Source organism: Cyprinus carpio, chromosome A7 (genome assembly GCF_018340385.1).
Source record: "Cyprinus carpio isolate SPL01 chromosome A7, ASM1834038v1, whole genome shotgun sequence".
Taxonomy (NCBI): domain Eukaryota; kingdom Metazoa; phylum Chordata; class Actinopteri; order Cypriniformes; family Cyprinidae; genus Cyprinus; species Cyprinus carpio.
Window position 1 is genome coordinate 33,083,721 of NC_056578.1, and position 24,026 is coordinate 33,107,746.

Consider the following 24,026-nt stretch of genomic DNA (forward strand, 5'->3'; position numbering starts at 1 on the left):
TGTGTTTTTTTTTCCATTACCACAAAAGTGTGGCATGTCATAACTACAAGGCATTTAAAAATTAAATGCTTGTAAACAGCTGTAGTATTATTTGTGAACCAAATGGTAAAATGACTACAGACCAGGTTGAACTTTAAGACTGGTTTGACTGTAAAAGTGTAAACTGTTCAGTCTAATGAAATGTTGTTAAAGAGAACAATATAATGGGAACATTAATTAGCTATCCTACATTTATGTTTTATTTATTTTTTAACAATTGGAACTTTAACACCTGTTATTGTTACACCACTTTATATTTGTAAAAGGTATCAGATTTTAGTATAACATGCAGTACAAGTTTATGGCACTGATCTATATTCTATATTATAGATCAGTGGTTTATGGTATTAATGATGTATTGAGGTATTTGGTACATATACATTTTACAATCACTAAACAAATTATAGAAATAAAAATAATTGTTAAAGCAGAGAAACTGCTGTTTAGGATTCCACAATTTTAAAAATTATGTTGTGGTGTAATGTCACACGACTCAATTTGGGGCTTTTATTATAAATAAGGTACCGGAAGTACATACAGTATTTCCGGAGACTCCATCTATGCGATCGCAAAAATCGACAGTGTGCTATCTTAGGGGTGAAATCCGCCTACCTGTCAGCGGATCCCTCGATCGCTTTCTGAATCTAACTGGTGGATCACTGGGAGGAATTGGGACACTGCATTTCAAGAGGAATCAAAAATCTGGAGCCTTGTGTGTCGAAGTTGTGATGGCCAATTAAACCGATCCATAGACATTGCTAGCTTAGTTAGCGCGTTTATCCGGAGGGAACGCTTTTAAAGTAGGACTGCTAAACCGCTGTAATGAACATTATAATAAACAGTGATGATCAAACACTGTTCACATCCCGATCAACACGGAATCTCGGCTGCTTCACGTTATTTATGCTCAGTTTTACCGCGTAGCGACATTCAGCGGACTTGACAGGTCTGTGCTTCGGTCCCCTCCCCTTGTATCACTGGTTATTTAGATGCAACATACGAGGGCTGTGACAGACAATCGCATATATTACAATACTTTTAAAGCTGTTACTTTTATTTATTTATTTTTACATTTGTTTACAAACGTAGACATCTTTTTAGGCTGCCTCGACGCGCATCATGAAATCCTGACTTTTAATTATTTAATAAGCTGGCGGTCTGTCGTCAAATAAACTGGTTTCTGCAGCGTTTCGGACGCCCATTGTCTCTTGCTTTGGCTTTAAGTGGCGCGAGGTCATGCGCGCCGCTGCTGAGCAGCTGTCAATCACAATTGCTCGCGAGAGCTCGCGTTGAAGCGGCTTGTTACCTTGTTTTACGCTACCACAGCACTTTCTGCAGTATTTCACAACAGAGACGGTCGACTTGTCGCTACCGCTTGGAGAGTCTCGTAGTAGCAGGTGGAGGGAAGGCGGATCGACTGGCCAAGCGCGCCATGCCCGGTCCGGTGAGCAGCAAAGCACGGGTGTATGCTGATGCCAACACTGTGAAGAGCAAGGAGTACTGGGACTATGAAGCACATGTGCCTAGCTGGAGGTACAGAGTTGATTATGCCCCTACAGAGATACAGAGATTATTTTAGCATGATTTTGTTGCAAAAAAAAAAAAAAGTACTGTGGTTGAACAATGGTACAGTGTTCCAATGAAAATAGAATGGTACTTGACTGACTAACATGTGTAGTAGAGTACATGGTAACCCAGGATACTTAAAAAGCATGGCAGTAGTATGTTGACAAAAAAGAAAGAAAAAAGTGTCATCATGGTCTTACCACATTAGTTATTAAATGGATTAACCATTTTGCACAGTTTAATTTATTTTTTGCTTACTGTGTCTTATTCAGCAACCAGGATGACTACCAGCTTGTACGAAAGCTCGGAAGAGGCAAATACAGTGAAGTGTTTGAGGCCATCAACATTAACAGCAACGACAGAGTCGTTGTTAAAATCCTGAAGGTAAGAATGCCTGGTCTCTCATTGTCTGAGCATCAGGTAGAAGCAGTGACCATAAATTCGGGTGGGACAGATTCTGGGTCGTAGCGCTAATATATGGAAAAACATTTTGTAAGCTTTATATTCTAATCTCTGAACACATGGAAAAAAAATTGGCAGAGATGTACTTGCATTATCCTGTGGGTGGCGCGCTAATGTTGATCGACAGGCTCGAAGTAATGTTACACTCATAAAATGCTGTATACAGATTTCCTTAATACAGTATTTATCACCTCCAAATGTTGATTTAGAATGTTACAATTTGTGGAGCAGTTCAGGTGAGGAAAGAAGATCATGTCTATTCTCAGAATAAACAAAACAAACACAACTGAACAATATAAAGGCTATTCAAAAAAAAAAAACAACAACAGACATGCCAACTAGGCTAGTTACTGACATGCTGCAGACACTGAATCAGATTGATATCATTGGTGGAGCGAGGTTCACATAAGGTAAGGTGAAAATAAGTGGGGGAGTCTCAAATCTGCCCCAATGGCTCTCAATTATGGCGCTTTTCCAGTGCGTGGTACGGCTCGGCTCGGTTTGCATTTCTGGTGGTTAAGTATCGCTTTAGAGTGGGCGGGATTAATCACATGTCTTTATAGTTGGGCTGCCTCTACTGCCGCGACTCTTAAAAAACTTTTTCATTCCGCATCGCCCCATCAGGCTCTCGCTAGATCCACTCTTCTGCTATCAACGAGAGGAACGTTTGTACTTTCTCAACCAACAACGAAACAGCCACTTTTAAAAAAAGGTTGTTAAAAAAAGGTGTGCTCGTTCAAAACAGTTGTATTCGATCCTTCGCTGGCTGTGCTGATTTAAATCGAACGGTTCTGTTGTGTTTGTGTCGCAAGTTCAGTGACGCAGGTATTGACAATTCTCTCTAGCCAATCCGTGATCAGCAGAGTTTACACGTCAAGTTTTGGTAATGGTATGGTTCACTTGGAATTAGGGCAACAGCTAATCGATAAAATCGATTATTATCGATAATGAAAATCATCGACAACGATTCTCATTATCGATTAGTTGGGTCTGCCCAGAGTGCATGTCCAACTTCAGCGTGTCGCATCAAATTACAACACTGAATAACGCATTTCTATGGACAAAAATGCATCTAAAAATAGTGGAGGAAACAGAATGAGCTCCTGTGGGAAAAGTGATCCAGGCTGCCCAAAACATGAGAAATCTTTATTTTAAGCTTCAAGCTGATGCATTAGCATAATGGCTTGCCCTGTCAGTTGCTTTGACAGATACGTGTATTCGTCCTCAGCGAAAAAAACTTTCAGTTAACGGTCATATCCTTATCTGTAAATGTCAGAAATTCACGCGAGCCTTTCCATTTTTGCATAAAGGCCCATCCTGACAGTCTGTGTTAAGTTGAAATCTTTACTGAAAGAGCGCCGGCGCGGCAGGCATGCACGTTAAACAGAATGAACAAAGTAGAGAGGGAGACACTATTCAGTGCAAAAATTCACTGTGCTGAAATATCTGTTGTTGAATATTAAATTTATGTTTAAAAGTCAACATGTGGTGCGAGTACTTTATGAGAGTACTAGAAACTGTGAAGGGATAGCAGCGTGTAATTGAATATAAATGTCAGACGCTTTTACAGGATAAAGAAATTACAGTAAGAGGAGACTGACTGTGATCAAGGTGCATGTGACACGTGTCCCTGCAGAACATTACTGTGAATTTATTTGTCTTAATTATCTTTATTATTTTAATTTTTGATCTAGAGATTTAATCTGTATTGCCTACAGGGATTAACTAATTTATTAAAACAAATTTATGTAAGGTTTTTAAACAATTCTGTAAGGTTTGTGCAACTGCTGCTCATAACTAATAGTACTGGTAATTACCTAAATCATTTTTTAGCTTTCTGTATTGGTTAGTCCTCCAATATGCGTAAGCTCTTTAGTTATAGTAGTAGGCTATTTCTAATGCTATAATATAATTATTGCTGTTATCTATGAAAGAAAGGCAGAAAAATAGTCAAGTGCTTTATAATGTTTTTTTTTTTCAGATACACAATTAGTTAAATGTATATAAACAGTGCCAGCAAGCTGTTATCAAAGGCAAAGGAGGCCATTTTTGTTATGTGAATAAATACTATTTAGTTGTTTCGGTTTGTTTTTTTCAGATTGGTTTTGAATAATATTTTTTGATTTATTTTTTTTTTGATTGTTTTTTGATTTATTTGTGTTTTCTCTATTATGATAGGTGGTCTAATAAATTAAGTACTGTATGTTTGCATAGCATTTATGTGGCACATTTGTTTGAAGGACATTGGGCAGAATGTGGAATAGTGTTTTTATCAATAAAATTAAAATAAAGAAAATTGTGTTTTTTTTATCCAATTAATAGATTAATATAAAAATAAATAAATAATAATAATAATCGGCCAACTAATCGATTATCAGAATAATCGTTAGTTGCAGCCCTACTTGGAACCTCATACGAGGTGGTACTAAAAAAAGTACCCAGGTACTGTACCTAGTGGAAGTTGACTCAACTGACATTTATGAAGTGAGTTTGGAGTAAAAATTTTATTAAATGTGGCATTTTCACATGCTTTTAGATGGAGCAGCACAGAGCCATAGTTCACTGAGAAGCTATGCAAACAGCTTTCATTATTGCGAACGATTTCTTCGATTTCATAATCATGCAATAAAATCGTCAGGTTTTTTTTTTTGTTTTCTGAACTTGTCAGTGAACTACGGCTCTGTGTATTAAATGCTGCTCCATCTGAAAGCACGTGATGATGATTTACTACTGATTACAGAACCGGCTTTACTAACAAAATGCGCATGACAATCGCATTCAATTAACCGTGCAGCCCTAATACCGCTTACTTTACATCTTAAAATAGTCTAGAAAATCCGAAAAATATTTGTTGCAGAATGCTGAACACATTTACAATTTATTAGTGATTCAGTTTATATAGAGGTTTATGTTTTGGATGAATATTTTCTGTCCACATAGACAAGCCGTGCCTGGGTAGAAGCAATTTCTTAAAGGGATAGTTCACCCAAAAATGAAAATTATGTCATTAATGACTCACCCTCATGTCGTTCCAAACCCGTGAGACCTCTGAGTTCAAATAAACCAATATCCCGGAGTAATTCATTTACACATTCTGCCCAATGTCCTTCAAACAAAGGTCCTTCGGAACAGAACTTCCCATCACTACCGGTGATCCGAAAACCGATGCAACCGGCTCTCAGCGTCTCTGGCTCGGCTCGGTGTTCATCTTCAGTTCTCTCTTCACAGCAGTTCAGTCAGTGTACTGTTTGAGTAAATGAATTACTCCGGGATATTGGTTTATTTGAACTCAGAGGGAGTGTCAGCCATGTTAAAAAAGTTAACAGCTTAAGTCATTTGTGGATTAATGCTTATTGTTGACGCGAACCGTTTCAAACGTTTCAGTTCGATTTGGTGAACTGGTTCAAGAAGATCCGGTTACATCGAGTGATTCGTTCGCGAACCGGATATCACTAAACTGCAGTGTTGTGAACGCGCTCATAACAGACCCGGGAGAGAAGTCAATGCTGAATAAAGTAGTAGTTTTTTATATTTTTGGACCAAAATGTATTTTCGTTGCTTCAAAAAAATTCTAACGGACCCTCTGATGTCACATGGACTACTTTGAAGATGTTTTTATTACCTTTCTGGACGTGGACAGTATACCGTACATACATTCTCAATGGAGGGACAGAAAGCTCTCGGACTAAATCTAAAATATCTTATACTGTGTTCCGAAGATGAACGGAGGTCTCACGGGTTTGGAACAACATGAGGGTGAGTCATTAATGACATAATTTTGATTTTTGGGTGAACTATCCCTTTAAAGAAATAGTTCACCCATAAATGATAATTTTGTCATAATTTACTCATCTTCATGTCATTCCAAACCCCATCCAGGCTTTCAAAATAAAAAATATGATTGTTCTCAATCTCCAATAAACATACCAATAAACATAAAGCACATTAAATAAGATAAATGGAGGCTAAAACATACTTGCTTGAAGTGCAGTAGCTGATGATGTTTGTTGTTATGTGGCAAGGATGGATAGTTGAGTTTACCTTATTTAATGTGCTTTATGAATGTGTGCTAATCAATGTGAATAAAAGCTTAAATCTGTTTGTCTTATGCAGTGATTGTGTCTCTTTGTCTTTGGAAGAATTTGGATGACACCACTCCGTTCACATGGATAACTTTTGCAGTATCTGTTGATTACATAGAGTTCCAGTGGTTGAACAGAAATAATGAGACAATATTAAAGTTTTTTTTTTTTCTATCTTTATTGTAATTTTCATTTTTAGCTGAGCTAACCTTTTTATTATTAATTTTTCTTTACTCTTGCAGCCTGTTAAGAAGAAGAAGATTAAGCGTGAGATCAAAATTTTGGAGAACTTAAGAGGAGGAACCAACATCATTCGTCTTGTAGACACAGTGAAGGACCCTGTGGTAAATTTAGCTCTAATAGTATATGCAACGGTTTTCTACAGAATGCTGTTTTTGCAAAATTAGTCTTAACATATTTTAAAATATTACATTATATTATTAGCAGGCCTATACAGAACCTGTGTCTACAACTTTCTATAGAATTGGATTTTGCTAAATAATTACCATTAAGAATGTAGTACATTTCAACTCCATTTAACACACTGTATCATATTAAATCAATTACAGAATTGGCGTATTTGTTTTCCAGTCTCCAAAGCATAACTGCTTCTAAATTAGGATACATTTTTGTTAAAATAGTTAATCAAGGAAACCATCAGGCAGTGTCTATGTATTAGGGGTGTAAATTAGATGGTTCGTCACCATACAATACAATATCGATTCTCATACCCAGCAATAAGATATTTGCCAATACCTCTATGATAGGATTTCAATACAATTTGATTCTGGGGTATATCGATTTATTGATACTATGATATTATGTATCTATTTTAAACAACCATCTACATTTTTATAAACTTACAAATGCAACCAAAACATATAACATGAACATTGATCTGAAATTTCCACATCTTGTACCTCAATTAGGACATTAAGCAAAAAAAATAAGCCTACACTTTTATTTTTTTATTTTTTATTATTTTTTTTAATAATAAAGAAAAACAGTCAACAGTCAAGAAAGTCGTTCGGGCTTCTGTGCTTAAATAGTGTAAAATAGTCTAAATCCTTCTTAGGAAACAACAAAAATGAGGTTTGAATGAGAATGCACGCGTTGACTGTAATGCATAGGCGGACATTGTGTGAAAATGTGGACAGTGCCAAAATAAGTTGCCTATTACTACAAGTATTGCTATTTTACGCATGGCATTGATACATCATATCGTTAGACATTTGATCAATCTATCGATCCGTAGCGATGGATTGTTACACCCCTACTATGTATGCATTCCATCTTTGTATTGGTTGTATTTCTATGCTTTTTTTAAATGCTTTTTCTTTCTTTTGGTATTCCACAGTCTAGAACGCCAGCCCTTGTGTTTGAGTACATCAATAACACAGATTTCAAGGTACCACATTTAATTTTTTTTTCTTTATATATAAACTAGTTTTGTCTGATCTTGTCTTGATCTCATCAATAATAGCATCAATAAAAGGAATTGAACTGAAATGTGCAACATTTAATATCTCGCATGATTTGTGATATATATTAATATCTTCTTCTGATTTGTAGGATCTTTATCAGAGACTAACAGACTTTGATATCCGGTTCTACTTGTATGAACTTCTCAAGGTAAGAACACTGTGATGTAGCTGAAATAAGATTACACTTTCATTTATTCTGAATAGGAGAGTGCGTTATGTGCATGTGCTTGGTTTCTTTGCAGGCACTGGACTACTCTCACAGCATGGGAATTATGCATCGGGATGTCAAACCTCATAATGTCATGATAGACCACCAGATGAGAAAGGTGAAGACCGATAACAGCACTGTGGATTTGTTTTTGAATGTGTCCCTTGTTAGTGACTGTAGATCAATGTTGTATGTTAAATGACCTGTTGTATGTGTTTTTTTTAACTGGTGTAGCTGCGGCTTATAGATTGGGGTCTTGCTGAGTTCTACCATCCTGCACAGGAATACAACGTAAGAGTTGCCTCAAGATCATATAAGGGACCAGAACTGCTGGTTGACTATCAGGTATGTTATGTCTTTTATATTCATGGCCTTTCCATTCTTGGGGAATTGTACATGAATAGCTCCTAAAACGTGTCCCTTTTGTAAACATCACATATTTATTGTGTGTTTAGTCCTATTCAGAAGTTAATTGTTTCTCATGGGGATGCAAGGTAATTTCAGCATTTAAAGGGACTAATCATTGGTTTTATTGCCATACAGAATTTCATTGTGTTTTTTGTTTTTTTGTTTTTTGACCACCCATTTAAAAATTCTTGGCTAAATTTTTGAAAACACCAAGGTTGTGTGGTAATTTAATTGCCATCTAAATCCACAAGAAGTGAATCAATCCAAAAAGTCATTTAGTAAGTTTTGCAACTTTTTGACCACTGCCAAGCACCGTACCTTAACTGTTGCACTTTGCGGTAATGTACATGCTTTTTAAATATGGACTTTTATTACTGTAATGCTGGAAACTGTTTACAAGAATAGTGTTATGCCACCACTCCACTGTAGTGAGTGGTAACTATGAAGAAGAAAAAGAAAACGGAACTAAATCATGTAAACTTTTGAAATGGGCCATTATTATTGTATGCAATACATTTTTTAAATGTATAGATTAAACAAACACTCACACGTTAAAGGATAAAGTTGTGGACAGGTACAAGTCAGGAGATTGATACAAAAAAAATTCAAAGGTTTTATCAATGTTTAGAAGCACAGTGAAGTCTATTATCAAGTGGAAGGTATTTGGTACAATGCAGACCCTCCCTGGATCAGAATGTCGCAGGGACTGGAGCACTTGTCAGGATAGAAGTAAAAATGGATGAGGCAAAATACCATCAAATTCTTGAGAAATATCTGCTGCCCTATGCCAGAAAGTTGTCAGTGGAAAGAAGGTTTACCTTCCAACAAGACAATGATGCAAATCACACAGAAAAACTGACCACAGAGTGGTTGAAGGAGAAAAAGGTGAATGTCCTTGCATGACCTAGTCAGAGCCTAGACTTAAACCCCGCTGAAAATCTGTGGAATGCCGCGTTCCAGGCAACCCGTAACCCATGTTTTTCCAACCTTCTTCCCGTGAAAGTGCACTGGAACGGCAGTCAAACCTGTGACTTCCCACTTGTGAACTCGTACTAGATCGATGTACTCCCAGCTCCGCGCTCTGACGTCACATAGCCCGTGAAACAGTGGCAGCCGCTAAGGATGAGGTGTTTATGCAAGTGGTACATGGTGAGAAATAGACTTTAGGACCATATAACGTTGCAGTCAAATTGATAATAATAATAATATAATAATAATAAATTATACACACACGATTATGTACGATTATACATGGAAATGTTGGGCATAGCTAACATTAGGTAAACCTGAACTTGACCATGCAAACGATCATGCTTATATAAATAAATAAATAAATAAAGTGATAAAATAACATTCCCTCAAATAAGCAAGAAGTAAGCACCTTTGGCAATAGAAATGTAAATGAGCATAAGCCCCGTACGGTCCGCCATGCTGGTTTGTTTACATCTAGCTACCACAATTCCTTGCACTCAGGCAGTTTGGCGTGACTTGCCTGGAACGCTACTAAGTCGTGAGTCGTGGTTTGAAGTTGTGACTTAAGGGCTCAAAAACCTGCCTGGAACGCAGCATAAGGTCCACAAATGGTCACCATCAAATTGAACTGAACTTGAGTAGTTCTGCAAGAAGAGTGGGAAAATATTGCAAAGTTAAAGCAAAAGGCGGTTCAACAAAATACTGACACAAGGGGGTGTTCCTTTTTCCAACTCAGTGATGATTTTTTTTTTTTTTTTTGACACAATGTTATATCTTTCACTTGGATATTATAAGTTGCACTGAGAAAATACAGCTGGATAAAATAAACTATGTCTGTCTTCATTTCAGGCTGCAAAGCAACAAAATGTGATTATTTTAAAGCGGAGTGATTCTTTTCTATACCCACTGTATATATTTAATTAAAAATAATAAATAGGATATTATGAATAATAAGGATTAATTCTCAAAGCAAAAACAGACAGCTGTTTACAACTGACAATCATGTGACTGACCATTAAAGCAGCATGTTCCCATTTTTGCAGGATCACAGAACTTACTCCTCTGCTGTGAATAAATCACTATATCACTGAGGTGCCATGCAGATTTCTTTTTATAGACATTCCCCTGAGAAATTCCCCCTTTTTTTATTAAACAGATAACAGATTTCAGGAACTAGTTGCACACAGAGTTAACTTATTCCCACATTACAGTCAGATGCTGCAGTTAAATAATGAACAAATAATTTGCTTAATAAATAATTCCTAAATAATTTGCAGATGTATGACTACAGTTTGGACATGTGGAGCTTAGGCTGTATGTTAGCCAGTATGATCTTCCAGAAAGAGCCATTTTTCCATGGTCAAGACAACTATGACCAGGTATGACTTGTCATTCTTTTATGAACATGTTTACAATATCTAGTCTTAAAATACTCAATATGCTAACAGCAGAATCTCTTGTACAGTTGGTCAGAATTGCCAAGGTTCTTGGAACAGAAGAGCTATTCAGCTACCTGAACAAGTATCACATCGAGCTGGACACACGTTTCAAAGACCTGCTTGGCCAGTGAGTCTGTGAATTTTATTGACAGATTTTCACATTGGTCAGTTTTTAAGGATCTTTGTACAAAATTGTTAGCGATGCACATAGAAAAATTCTGATTGCGGCGTTAACCAATAATTTTATTGTTATGAGTAATCAGTGAATTTTTTTTTTTTTTTTTTTTTTTTTTATAGACAATTTTGTTCTCATTTTTACAGTAAAAAAAGAAAAAGAAAATCCCTGATATTATCTACTTATAAAAAGGCTGTATTGGCAGAAGATATAAACAGCGCTATATAGTGCATTTCCAGTAGAAGTGAGCAAACAAATTCTACATAATGATTTTAAATAGCTAGTGTTTTAATCTTGAAATTGCAAACATCTTCAGGCAGAAACGTAGGCGCTGGGAGAACTTTGTTCAGCCGGAGAATCAGCACTTGGTGAGCCCAGAAGCTCTGGATTTGCTGGATAAACTCCTGCGTTATGATCATCAACAGAGACTGACTGCCCAAGAGGCCATGGAACACCCCTACTTTTGTGAGCCAGCTTTCCTTAACTGCTTTGATTTATTGATTTCTCAAGTTTTTGTTCATTATAATATACTACCAGTCCAATATTAAAAATGTTTTAATGGATTTGAAAGAAGTCTCACCAAGACTGCATTCATTTGATCAAAAATACAGTAAAATCAAGAATATGGCGAAATATAATTATAATTTAAAATAACCATTTTCTGCTTTAATATACAGTGGGTACGGAAAGTATTCAGACCCCCTTAAATTTGTCACTCTTTGTTATATTGCAGCCATTTGCTAAAAGCATTTGTTTTTTTTTTTTTTTTTTTTTTTTTTTTTTTTTTCTCATTAATGTACACACAGCACCCCATATTGACAGAAATACACAGAATTGTTGACATTTTTGCAGATTTATTAAAAAAAGAAAAACTGAAATATACCACATGGTCCTAAGTATTCAGACCCTTTGCTGTGACACTCATATATTTAACTCGGGTGCTGTCCATTTCTTCTGATCATCCTTGAGATGGTTCTACACATTCATTTGAGTCCAGCTGTGTTTGATTATACTGATTGGACTTGATTAGGAAAGCCGCACACCTGTCTATATAAGACCTTACAGCTCACAGTGCATGTCAGAGCAAATGAGAATCATGAGGTCAGAGGAACTGCCTGAAGAGCTCAGAGACAGAATTGTGGCAAGGCACAGATCTGTCCAAGGTTACAAAAAAAAAAAAAAAATTCTGCTGCACTTAAGGTTCCTAAGAGCACAGTGGCCTCCATAATTCCTTAAATGGAAGATGTTTGGGACGACCAGAACCCTTCCTAGAGCTGGCCGTCCGGCCAAACTGAGCTATCGGGGGAGAAGAGCCTTGGTGAGAGACGTAAAGAAGAACCCAAAGATCACTGTGGCTGAGCTCCAGAGATGCAGTCGGGAGTTGGGAGAAAGTTTTAGAAAGTCAACCATCACTGCAGCCCTCCACCAGTCGGGGCTTTATGGCAGAGTGGCCCGACGGAAGCCTCTCCTTAGTGCAAGACACATGAAAGCCTGCATGGAGTTTGCTAAAAAAACAGAGAAATAAGATTCTCTGGTCTGATGAGACCAAGATAGAACTTTTTGGCCTTAGTTCTAAGCGGTATGTGTGGAGAAAACCAGGCACTGCTCATCACCTGTCCAATACAGTCCCAACAGTGAAGCATGGTGGCAGCATCATGCTGTGGGGGTGTTTTTCAGCTGCAGGGACAGGACGACTGGTTGCAATCGAGGGAAAGATGAATGCGGCTAAGTACCAGGATATGCTGGACGAAAACCTTCTCCAGAGTGCTCAGGATCTCAGATTGGGCTGAAGGTTCACCTTTCAACAAGACAATGACCCTAAGCACACAGTTAAAATAACGAAGGAGTGGCTTCACAACAACTCCGTGACTGTTCTTGAATGGCCCAGCCAGAGCCCTGACTTAAACCCAATTGAGCATCTCTGGAGAGACCTGAAAATGGCTGTCCACCAACGTTTACCATCCAACCTGACAGAAGTTGGAGAGGATCTGCAAGGAGGAATGGCAGAGGATCCCCAAATCCAGGTGTGAAAAACTTGTTGCATCTTTCCCAAAAAGTCTCATGGCTGTATTAGATCAAAAGGGTGCTTCTACTAAATACTGAGCAAAGGGTCTGAATACTTAGGACCATGTGATATTTCAGTTTTTCTTTTTTAATAAATGTGCAAAAATGTCAACAATTGTGTTTTTTTGTCAATATGGGGTGCTGTGTGTACATTAATGAGGAAAAAAAATGATTTTAGCAAATGGCTGCAATATAACAAAGAGTGAAAAATTTAAGGGGGTCTGAATACTTTCTGTACCCAATGTAATTACTAGATATAGTTTATAAAGCTGAATTTTCAGCAGCCATTACTGTAGTCTTCACTGCCACATTATCCTTCTGAAATCACTGTTATATGTTGCTTTGGTGCTCAAGAATCTTTTTTTTTTTTATTATTACCAATACAGAAAACTGTTTTTGCTGCTTAATATTGTTGTGGACTGTGATAACTGTGATAGACTACCATTCAAAGGTTTGGGGTAAGTAACATTAAAATGATCAAAAGTGGCAGTAAAGACATCTTATGAATCATGTCAGGAAAGATTTCTATTTCCATTTCAAATAAATGCTGTTTTATTTCAAATAAAATTGCTATTTATCAAGAATTACAGTTTCCACAAAATAGTGAAAAAAAAAGAAAATAAAAAAAAAACTTTTGTAATAACCAGTATTAATAATTGAGCATTACATCAGTATATTAGAATTATTTCTGAAGCATCATGTGACACTGAAGACTGGAGTAATGATGCTGAAAATACAGCTTTGCATCATAGGAATGAATAACATTTGAAAATAATCAAATATCAAAATCAAAATAATCAAATAGAAATCAGTTATATTAAATTGAAAAAATATATCACAATATTACTGTTTTTACTGTATTTTCTGATCCAATAAATAAATAAAAAAAGCCTTGGTGAGCATAAGAGACTTCTTTCGAAAAGATAAAAAATCCTTATTATTCCAAATTTTTGACTGGTAATATACATCCCATTACAAGTGAAATAATGACATGGCATCTGACATTCCTCTATAGATCCTGTGCTGAAGGGACAGCCTCTGTCAAACTCAGAAGGCGCTCTGGCAATAAGCAGCTCAACCACAACATGATGGGCTAAATGCAGGTACAGGATGTCACAATCAGTCAGTATGCTGTATTTTTGATTAATCTAAAATGCTCTTTTTAATAATTTCATTAATTGTTTTTTTTTTTTTCATCTTTCTTCTAGGAAAACCTTTTTACCTCAACATGTCGTGCAGAGACATGCTGCCTTTCAGGTGTGAAGCTTCAGTTTACTGGAGCAAGAAGTTATTAAGCAACACAAGACTTGTACAGAATGAACACAATGGGCTGGAGTCCCTCTCCTACATTCACTTTGTATTAGTGCTGCTTGCCATCGTTATCTAGGTATCAAACCGGTTGTTTTTCCCCCCATCTCCCCAATTTCAAGTTGGACATCTCCATTTCATTTTTGGAACAACACTGAATTAAGCTATGATATTATAACTGGGAAAGAATGCCTGCTCTTTCCCCATTATTCTCAGGCTGTTGATGAATGATGGGGGCTCCCGATCCTGGTTGCATTGTGTACTGGAAGATTGTGTTGTTCAGTGACTTGCCCTGCTGATATGAGCTCAGATGATAAACTATAGTATTGTCAGGTATGGAGGCTTTACTGCAATTTATTGAAAATAAGATATATTAAATGAATCTGTTTTTAATCGGTCTCGTGTTTTTCCCCCACCATTTTCAGTGTGATAATCAGCTGTGAATGACTGTGAAAGGCAAATGTATTTGTATTATGAATTACTGTTATTGATATGAATTTGTCAATTTAATGAAAAGAAATATTAATATATATTGTTAATAATTCATACATAAAATGTATTAATATACAGTGACAATTTAAAGGAAAAGTTTACCCAAAGATTCAAATTTGCTGATGCCTTTTTCTTCATCAGAACATATTTGGAGAAACTTAAAGGTGCTGTATGTAAGATTGACACTGAGTGGTTGAACTAGGTATTGCAGTCCAAATTCTAAATATTGGAGAGAGTTTTTTTGTCCCGGCCCCCCTCCTCAGACTTGATGCACATGCATGTTGCCAGATTGGTGACACAAACAGGGACGAGTGCACTTGACGATGAATGAAATGAAATACGTGGTGTTTTCCACCAACTGGCAACCCGGTGTGCCGAAATACAATTGGGTAAACTGGCAGTGGGCGGGTTTTACAAACCAACACAAAGAGCTGCATTCCGGCCCGGAACGCACATTTTCAAAAGAGAATAACTGACTAGCATACTTTTTCAGATAAACAAGTATGTTATTCTGGCATGTTTTTTAAATATCTGCAAACATATTATGGTATTTAAGTGACGTGACATACAGCCAAGTATGGTGACCCATACTCAGAATTCGTGCTCTGCATTTAACCCATCCAAAGTGCACACACACAGCATGAAGGAACATTTTTATGCTTTAGTAGAGTCAAAATTTTACATACAGCACCTTTAACTTGACATCAGTTGCTAGTCATTGGATCCTATGCTGTCAGAATGAAAGTCCAAACAGCTGATAAAAACATAAGTAAATGAAATGCATCACATGATTCCAGTCTATCAATTAAAATCTTGTGAAGTGAAAAGCTACTTGTTTGTAATAAAATCCACATCAAAAACCACCAATATATTTGAACTGTTTTATTAGAATTTGTTTAAAGTGTTTTCGCTTGTAACTGGTGATTTATCCTGATTCAGATTAGATGACTTTTTCACTGAAAAAACAATTATAGATATAGGACTTGTATTTTAGTCAGAGGCAATGGTTTGAAGTTAAAAAAAGCTTTTGATGGTTTTGTTTCTTACAACCAAGCAAGCAGCCTTTTTACTTCACAGAATGTTAATTAATGGACTGGAGTCATGAAGATTGCTTGTGGGTTATTGTGATGTTTTTATCAGCTGTTGGAAAGCTCATTTTGATGGCACCCATTCAATGTAAGAAGAACCACTGAGCAAGTGCTGTAATGTTACATTTCTCTAAATCTCTACTGATGAAGAAACAAAGACAGCTACATCTTAGATGGCCTAAGAGTGAGACATTTTTTAGAAAATTCATTTTTAGGTGAACTGTTTAATTACGCTTCACTCTATAATGTTTATTTATTTATTTTAAATTCAGCACTTAAGACAATGATTCTAGGGACTTCAGTGTACAGTTTTAATAAGATAACAGCAACGTAAAGTGAAGTGTGCAATTTTCATGCAGTACTGACAATGATAATAAATACAAATGGATATGTGATTTCAAGCATATAACGTGTAGCTATGACATGACGCATGAGTTTGGAACCCATATAAGGCACATCCACATAACCTCCTTTTTTTCCCTTCCTTCCTCTCCTACAAATGTGTCACATCACATTAGCACAGGTAATGAAGACCACCAAGGGTGCCCTCAGAAGAACGCTGATTATCTCTAGATAGAATACTAGCATTTCATAAGCCCTAATGAGGAAAATAATAGTGTCAAACTGGGCAGTTTTTCATTAGTGTAATTTTCTTTTTCATAAGGTTCTCAATGAATGTTTTGTTAAAAGGAGTCAGCCTTGGTGTCTTTTTGCATCACTTGCTATACTAAGTTGAAGAAAAAAATGCATTTGCTACCTGTGTATAAAGCTAATGCCACAGACATTCAGTGTTTAACAAGAATACAAGAGGTAAACAATAAATAAATAGAGAAACTGAAAAACTAGTAGAAGAACCTAACAGGAAACTAAATGAAGTGCTCATAGCTTCACGTGTAAAATCATATAAATACTGTCAGGGTAAATCATTTGATTTAGTGCTCACACAGTGCTGGCTTGTGTGAGATATCAAGAACTAGCATGTTGGGATGTGCCCATTACATTATGAGTGCGGTTAAAATGCTACATGACCATCTTTCAGCTTCTCATGAGTATGGTGGTGTTCGGAATGGAATACTAGTAACTGCATACAATGTAGTTTATTAAAAACAGTATGCAAGGCAATTTTCTGTTGTCTTAGGATGCATGTTTAAACCAACACGTGACATCCAATTGTCAACTCTGAAATAATTACATCTGTTTTGAATTTATATCTTATTTTGTTCAGTCTAATCAGCTTATGAATCAAGAGAGAAATCTTTTGGTTTGGTCATAATACTGGAAACAGAAGTTAATGTCAAGGCCATAGCATTACAGTACTGCACACTTTGGCAAAATGTGCTACTGTACATCATTCATGTATTCATAAAATATGCATAGTGCATACAGTATACTAAAAAAATAGTATGAGTATGGTAGTATGCCATTCCGAACATACCTTAGGTTTGCAAGAATCCAAACATGTCTTTCATGCCTGAGAGTTATATGGTTTTAAAACAGACAATCATTGTATTTGTAAACAGACTTACTGAGTAATATGGCAATTAATGTAGCAAACTACTACATCAGTCATTGGACACAACCATGCTGTACGTAATACTTTCTATGGATGATTATCAGGCATCACGTTTTCATGAAAAAACATCCAAAATTATATCAATCACATGTTTGAAAAATCAATTTTTTGGCCTAAAAAAAAAGAATAAAAGAATGGTTTTGATATTTTTTTGCAGCTCTTCATGGAATGAGCTCTTGAAGCTCTGCATCGCTCAGTTCATTCACTGCGACAATGTGGTCGAGGTGTTGAAGATATCGTTCTTCATCCTGCAAGAAGTGAGGAATCCTAGTTCCATTTAGAACAGCCAAATGCCGAAGTCTGTCCACATCTTCATAGGAAACCTAAAAATTGGAATTATATAAATTTTTATGTATATACATTATCAAAGGAAAAGTTTCACTGAAAAAAATAAAATAACAATATTACTTTAAAAACAGTAAGTGTGAATAGAACCTACCTTGCCAAGAGCGGTTAATATCTTAAAATCAATGTTTCTCCTGTGGCGTAAAATCCTTAAAATTCCATCAAGGTAGACTTGATCTTTACTGAAGCAACCTGTACACACACACACACACACACACACACACATATGCAAAAACATATATACTACAAATACAGAGAGGCAATATAAAACAAGATAATAAAGTTTGACAAGACAAACGATGTTGGCTCGAGAAATCCTGGCCAGAAAGTTTGAAGTATATTTAATATCTCAAAAGAAGTTTTAAAATCTTTAAGGTTTTCAGGACATACAGTCTGTCAGTTAACCAGATAGACAGATAGATGAAAATGTTAATAAAATGACATCACATATTAAAAATATTTCTCAGTTCTATTCTTAGTGATTAGTTCACCTGGTTTCGAGGTATCTGTCTGTCCTCGTTTGGCGCGGAGGCAGTATTCCCAGCGTACCGCAGGATCTTGGACAAAGCGAGCAATATGGCTGAACAGTTGGCTGAAGCTCATGTTTGTGGCATGGTATACAGTATAGTATAGCAGAGCGGCCCGCCACAGGAAGGGCTGTTTCCGTAGCAACACACTGTGAAGACTAGCAAGCCCCTCTTCAGTAGGATTAGCTGGTTTCAGTCCAAACTGCTTTCTCCCAACAGAAGTGGCCCATGGCTGCATGCTGTTATTCACACCCCGTAAGTAATGTGTGCCTGGGAGTGAAAGTCAAAAAATTGCTGGAAGGGCAGGTTTTGCAGACAAAAGACTATAAAATTAACATCAAGAATGGTCAGTTATCAACTAGATTCAACCACAAGAATGTCAATACAATATTTCTTGTATAGCAAGATCAACGTCGTAACCAGGTGTGACCATACAGCACCTTTAATTTATAGTTTGAAGTGTGTTAAAGTTCATACCAATCTCGTGTCTAAGCATGCCCTCAAGCCAGTGTTGCCGTGCTCCTGACAAGTTAATAGTAAGTGTTGGTCGACATCTCTCCACCATCATTACTGCCTGGGACAGAAGCTCATCAGAGAGACTTACAACCACCTGGTGACAGAATTAGAAATTACAGTTCCTTTGTTATTTGGCAAAACACTAGTGCCCCGACACTTAAACTCTGGTATCCACACACCTCACCGACACAGCCCTCCTTCTGTAGGTACTTGCGAGTAGCTGCCCACACTTGACTCTTTGGTAGCAAGCTGCCCCCTGTGGCTTCTTCAAAGTTTTCATAGGTCTCATACTTCCTCAACACACACTCCATAATCCCAACTGCCTAGAAAAAGGCATGAGGTGAGACAAATGGCAATAGTTTCAGGACTTGACATTATGGCTATGTTCCAAACACCCCCCCCCCCAGACTTGATGTACTTAAATAACTAATACTGAAATAAAAAATAATAAAAACTATATAGACACATAAAAAAAAAAAAAAAACTTTACAAAACCACACATCAAAATTACTAAAAATTTAAAATGAAAGTGGAAAATGTAAAAATAAAAATGCATTCAATCTATTAATAAAACTATAAGTGTCTCAATGTTTCTAAAATAACACTGATTCTCAAACTTCGCAAGCTGTCTGCGTAAGCAACATTTTAAGCCACCATAACTCTGCTCCCAACGTAAAGCAAACAGACAGCATATTTATGCATACTTCTAAGGTACCCTGTTTTATTCAAAACCTAAGGCAGCACTGTATGTTTCTTTTGCAGGGAAGGCAATGACAGAATGACAAGCTGACTAAAATGGATATTGAAATGCTGATTATAAAGATACTGATTTCTTTGGTTTCATTTCAAACTGAAAATATCACACTCATTAAAAATTCAGTATTTTACTGAAACTTATTCGAATACTAAATCATTAGCTTAGCAATGTGTAAACATTAAAATCTACAGAAATCAACTGCAATTGGAGTCTCTCATGCGCTATTTATATGACACACAGAGTTGCTCCCTACATAGAGTGTTCCAAATCGGTAACTTATGAGGTTTCTATTTCCATTAAGGCGCAGTCACATTATTTAAACTTCTGCAAAAAAATAGTGGGCGATAAAGGTCCATTGTCTATTGTCAATAGTGTAGAGATGTATGAAGCAGTGCTCACACAGAAGTCACTTTCAAACCAAGCTGCTGTCTCTTGGTCAAGGTGGCGAATCTGCAATACAAAATCCCTCACATAAAATTCCCACTCACGTTTTCTTATTGAAATGACAAATTCACAGAACAGCGTAAATGTCACTGCACGTTCGCTTACGGAGGCTGTTAACAGTAAGGCAGTTCACTGGACTTTGGAACACACCAAATTTGTGTATTTTCAATATAAATCATACCTGGGACAGAAAGAGACTGGAGCCCTCTCTGTACTTCTCCAAAACACTGATGGGCTCTGGAGATGCATACTCAAACTGGGGCTCATACTGACAGTTAGACTGAAAAAAGGTCTGACGCTCCTGTTCCAGGTTTATGGGACGAAGAGCCACAAGCAGGCACGGCCCACGGGGTGTTGAAGGTGAAGGAAGTGGTGCCATACCCCTGGCAATATGTGGCAAGGAGGTTGCAGGTCTCATTTGACCCCTGCCAGCACGTGGGGGTGTCGTGGAGTTCACTGTGCATGTGCTCTCACTCCGGCGCAGCCAGTTTCCTGACCCCAAACTAAGGCTTGTCAGGCTTCGCATGGGTGGAGAAGGGCCACCACTACGCCACGGTGGCTGTATCACCTTCTGCACTGGCTGCGTTGCTCTAATTTGCTGTGGTTTTATTTCCAGACTAAGTGGCCTTCGATAAGGTGGCGGTTTGGAAGGTTCCCTTGGCTGCACAGTTTCATCTTTATTTCTACCTTCCGTCTTCTGGAGCCTTCGCTGAACTTGGGAGCAGCCATCCCAAGCAGTACAAGGCTGCGCATGAGATTTGTCTCTTTGTGTGATACTGCTGGTCCTGGCTCTGACAGGTTTGGGTTTCTCTGTGCTTGGCTCTGGTTCTAACATTTCTGAGACATTCTTTGCGAGCCCTCCTCCATTAACCCGCTCCATGCAGTTTTCACCCAGATCCAGCACCATTGCTAGATCAACGCCTCTGTCCACCAATGCTGCACACCTGAAGAGAAAAACATTCCTCCATTTCCTGATTCAACAGTCCATAATATATATATATATATATATATATATATATATATATATATATATATATATATATATATATATATATATATATATATATATATGCTTAAAAGGATTTTAGATATAAGGATTCAAAACTCTTTATGCAAACAAATAATTTAGAAGTGACAGATCTTGTTATACTCCAAATGAATGAATGAAAATGAATTTAAATTACATAGAATTTGGTTGATTCTTATAATTATTATGCATGCAGATTTATAACCTCATATTAATTTAGAGACTCCATGTGAGTATTTGTATTTTTAGAAATGCATCTGTCATATAGCAGGGGGTTTTAAAATATATAGTAAAAAAATAGTATAGTAAATGCAAAATGTTCAATAAAAATTTGTACAAAAAACAGCACTCAGTTTAAAACATTCTGAGGGAATCCTCAAAGTAAAGTAGGATTCTTTGAGGAGTCTTTCATTCCTTCAAGTAGCATGTATTTATTTACTATTATACTATATATATAAAAAAAGTCAGATTGGATACTGTACCATCTTTATCATACCTACTATTGGGATACGGTCTTGCTATTGGAAAAGAAAAGCAAATTATGCATTAAAAAAAATTATGAAATATTGTTTTAGCAATACGTTAGCAAATATAGTAGATTTACTGGGCAATATGTGCTTTAAAAGGTCTCATTTTAAGCACATTGGAAAAAATAACAATAAAATCCACATCAGTATGGAAATTCCAATATGATTCCTATTTCTGGCTAATTTTAAAAACAATAAAGTGAGGCTTTTGCTTAAATAAAATGATGTTAGTGCATAACAGATGCACTGCCGATTCGCCACGAATGAGCCATTTTTAACAAATAAAGCAATGTATAAAAGATGCAACACATACCACGCAGCGCTTCTTATCAAATAAATTAACTTCAGTTCATGTTGGAATTCCGTCCATAATATCAGCAGCAGTTCTTCAACTTCCGTTCAGTAGGTCAAACGGCTGATATGGAGGAATAACGGTACATGACGCCGGGAATACTGGGAGTTCGGGATGGCTGGGATTGCGTTGCAGCAAATGACGCGCTGGCGCATCTGAATGACCTGTTCACGTCGCGACGCTTTGCTGTCAGTGTGCGTAAGCACGTAAGGGAGTTTAATTCCTGTAAATGTTTCTCAGATAGCCTAGTTTTATTTTTTTACAGTCAGTTTCTCTGTAGACACACTAACTTAAAGTTGTTGAACATTCCCACAATTTTTGCCCAAGGAGAAAGATACAGCTAAAAACACTAACGAAATTTATGATTTGCGAAAACTATCTGTTATTTCATACATCATAGTGTTCACTTATTTACTCAACAGCTGCTATTTCAGTTATTTAAAAATAATAAATTTATTTAAACAAAGAATAACTAATAATAAAAAAGCCACTGAGATTGAGATGAACAAAGGGAAACATCCAAAACAAACAAATAGTTTCATATATTAATTTTTTGTATTTCTATTATAATCTTGAACATGAGTAAAACAACATATGGCATCAGTAAAAATGTGAGATTTATTAAGAGTTTATTAAATAGTCACATTCATTTGTTTCACATTTATTGCTGGTAGGTTGTTACATGTCATAAATGACATGCTGACGTTATAATTAGAATTATCTTATCTTAAGCATATTTCACCTAAAACTCCTTCATTCTGCTAAACATTCCTTGAATGATTATCTTGTGTGTCTGGATCCTTTAGCTTTATTTAGCTTTGGTCTGGTTGTCTGGAGGGAGTGGTTTGCCTAAATGATGCTGTGGTAATGTCATGGGACTTCAGTGTCATGAAATCCTCCTTGGAAAGTAATCTGTGAGTGTGCTGGACACCAGAAGATCTGGGGGACACTCCATTCTGCACTCCATTCTGAATGTAATAAAAACACATCATTTGTTTGTAATCGACATTTCAACTGGTATAAGTTTTATTAATAATAGTTAAAAATTGTATTTCTCAAAGATGTCATATCATATACATTTGCTAAATCATTGTACATTAGGTGCATCCCAATTTGCATACTTATGCACTATATTATGGCATTTTGCAGTAGAAAAAGTGCAAGTAGTGTGTTTACATTGAAAATTCCAAAAAGAAAAAAGTGGAGTTTAAATACCCGGATGATGCACTTAATTAACTAAGAAAACAAAGCGTGTAAAGTTGGATGCTTCATGCACTCAACTATCAGAGCTTTAATTACATAGTGGAAGGGGAGGGGCTATCAGACTCCGATGATGAATAACAGAATAACCTTATAAAATTCATAGTGTATAAATGCATTTAGTGTATAGTGCATTATTTTTGACTGATTCACACAATCCATGCTAGATAAAATCGGACTGAAATTTTAGAGACATTTTTAAAAACAATCTTCGGCCGCTCATTTCTAATATATTTAGATCACACAATTCTGACTTTTTTCTTGCAGTTCTGAGAATTACGATATACTGTACAAATGCAGAACTGTGAGTTATAAATACTCAATCGCGAGGAAAAAAAGTCACAAATTCCTTCTTTTATTTTTTATTCCATAGCAGACAAAAAACTGAATTGCTATATGTAAACTCAGAATTCACAGAAAATAAGTCAGAATTGCAAGACATAAATTCAAAATTCCGAGATGCAGACTCAGAATTGTGCAAGTAGGACAGCTGCTGAAGTGGGAAACAAAAGAAAAAAAAAAAAAAAAACGGCAATTTATTATTGTATTTAGAAAGAGATTTTTATTTTATTTTATTTTATTTTATTACTTAAATTTGTATATTTTTTGTGACATTTAGAGTTAAGTGTTGTTGTTTTATTTAAAAGCACTAGGTGTCATACTTTGACAATAAAGCTGCACCAATTTGCCATTGTGGTTTGGGGTCAATGAGTGTTTAAGGGGAAAAATTTAATGTCTTCCATTTTATCTGTGTGACACTTAAACTTGTTGAGATATTTACTTGAAAACGACAATAAATAATAAATGATTATTAATAAAATAATAATAAATATCTGCAGTGAAAAGACTATTGCATTCTGGGGATAACCTGTTTATTGTCAACAATGATTTATCATTATAAGTGCACAAAA

General features: G+C 36.3%; 2 protein-coding genes across 4 annotated transcripts; one reads left to right on the forward strand and one right to left on the reverse strand.

The window, feature by feature from the left end:
- The first annotated feature begins 561 nt into the window (after nt 1-561).
- LOC109082996 (casein kinase II subunit alpha'-like) lies at nt 562-14,600 on the forward strand. 2 transcript variants are annotated; one of them, XM_042760879.1, is made up of 12 exons: nt 563-1,572; nt 1,878-1,989; nt 6,392-6,493; nt 7,507-7,557; nt 7,722-7,781; nt 7,876-7,959; nt 8,076-8,186; nt 10,499-10,600; nt 10,687-10,787; nt 11,152-11,300; nt 13,915-14,002; nt 14,108-14,600. In XM_042760879.1, exons 1-11 carry the CDS (start codon nt 1,472-1,474, stop codon nt 13,986-13,988), a joined length of 1,047 nt encoding a protein of 348 aa, XP_042616813.1. In that variant the 5' UTR covers nt 563-1,471; the 3' UTR covers nt 13,989-14,002; nt 14,108-14,600. The 2 variants fall into 2 exon arrangements, with proteins under 2 accessions (XP_042616814.1, XP_042616813.1); XM_042760880.1 differs by lacking the exon at nt 6,392-6,493 and having other exon boundaries at nt 562-1,572.
- Nucleotides 14,601-17,520: 2,920 nt separating this feature from the next.
- Nucleotides 17,521-22,030, reverse strand: LOC109082997 (uncharacterized protein KIAA0895-like). 2 transcript variants are annotated; one of them, XM_042760877.1, is made up of 8 exons: nt 21,817-22,030; nt 20,131-20,893; nt 19,905-19,955; nt 18,928-19,071; nt 18,710-18,842; nt 18,197-18,502; nt 17,800-17,897; nt 17,521-17,683 (listed from the first exon to the last, which is right to left on the reverse strand). In XM_042760877.1, exons 2-8 carry the CDS (start codon nt 20,854-20,856, stop codon nt 17,522-17,524), a joined length of 1,620 nt encoding a protein of 539 aa, XP_042616811.1. In that variant the 5' UTR covers nt 20,857-20,893; nt 21,817-22,030; the 3' UTR covers nt 17,521. The 2 variants fall into 2 exon arrangements, with proteins under 2 accessions (XP_042616811.1, XP_042616812.1); XM_042760878.1 differs by lacking the exon at nt 19,905-19,955 and having other exon boundaries at nt 21,817-22,029.
- Between the last annotated feature and the right edge of the window lie 1,996 nt (nt 22,031-24,026).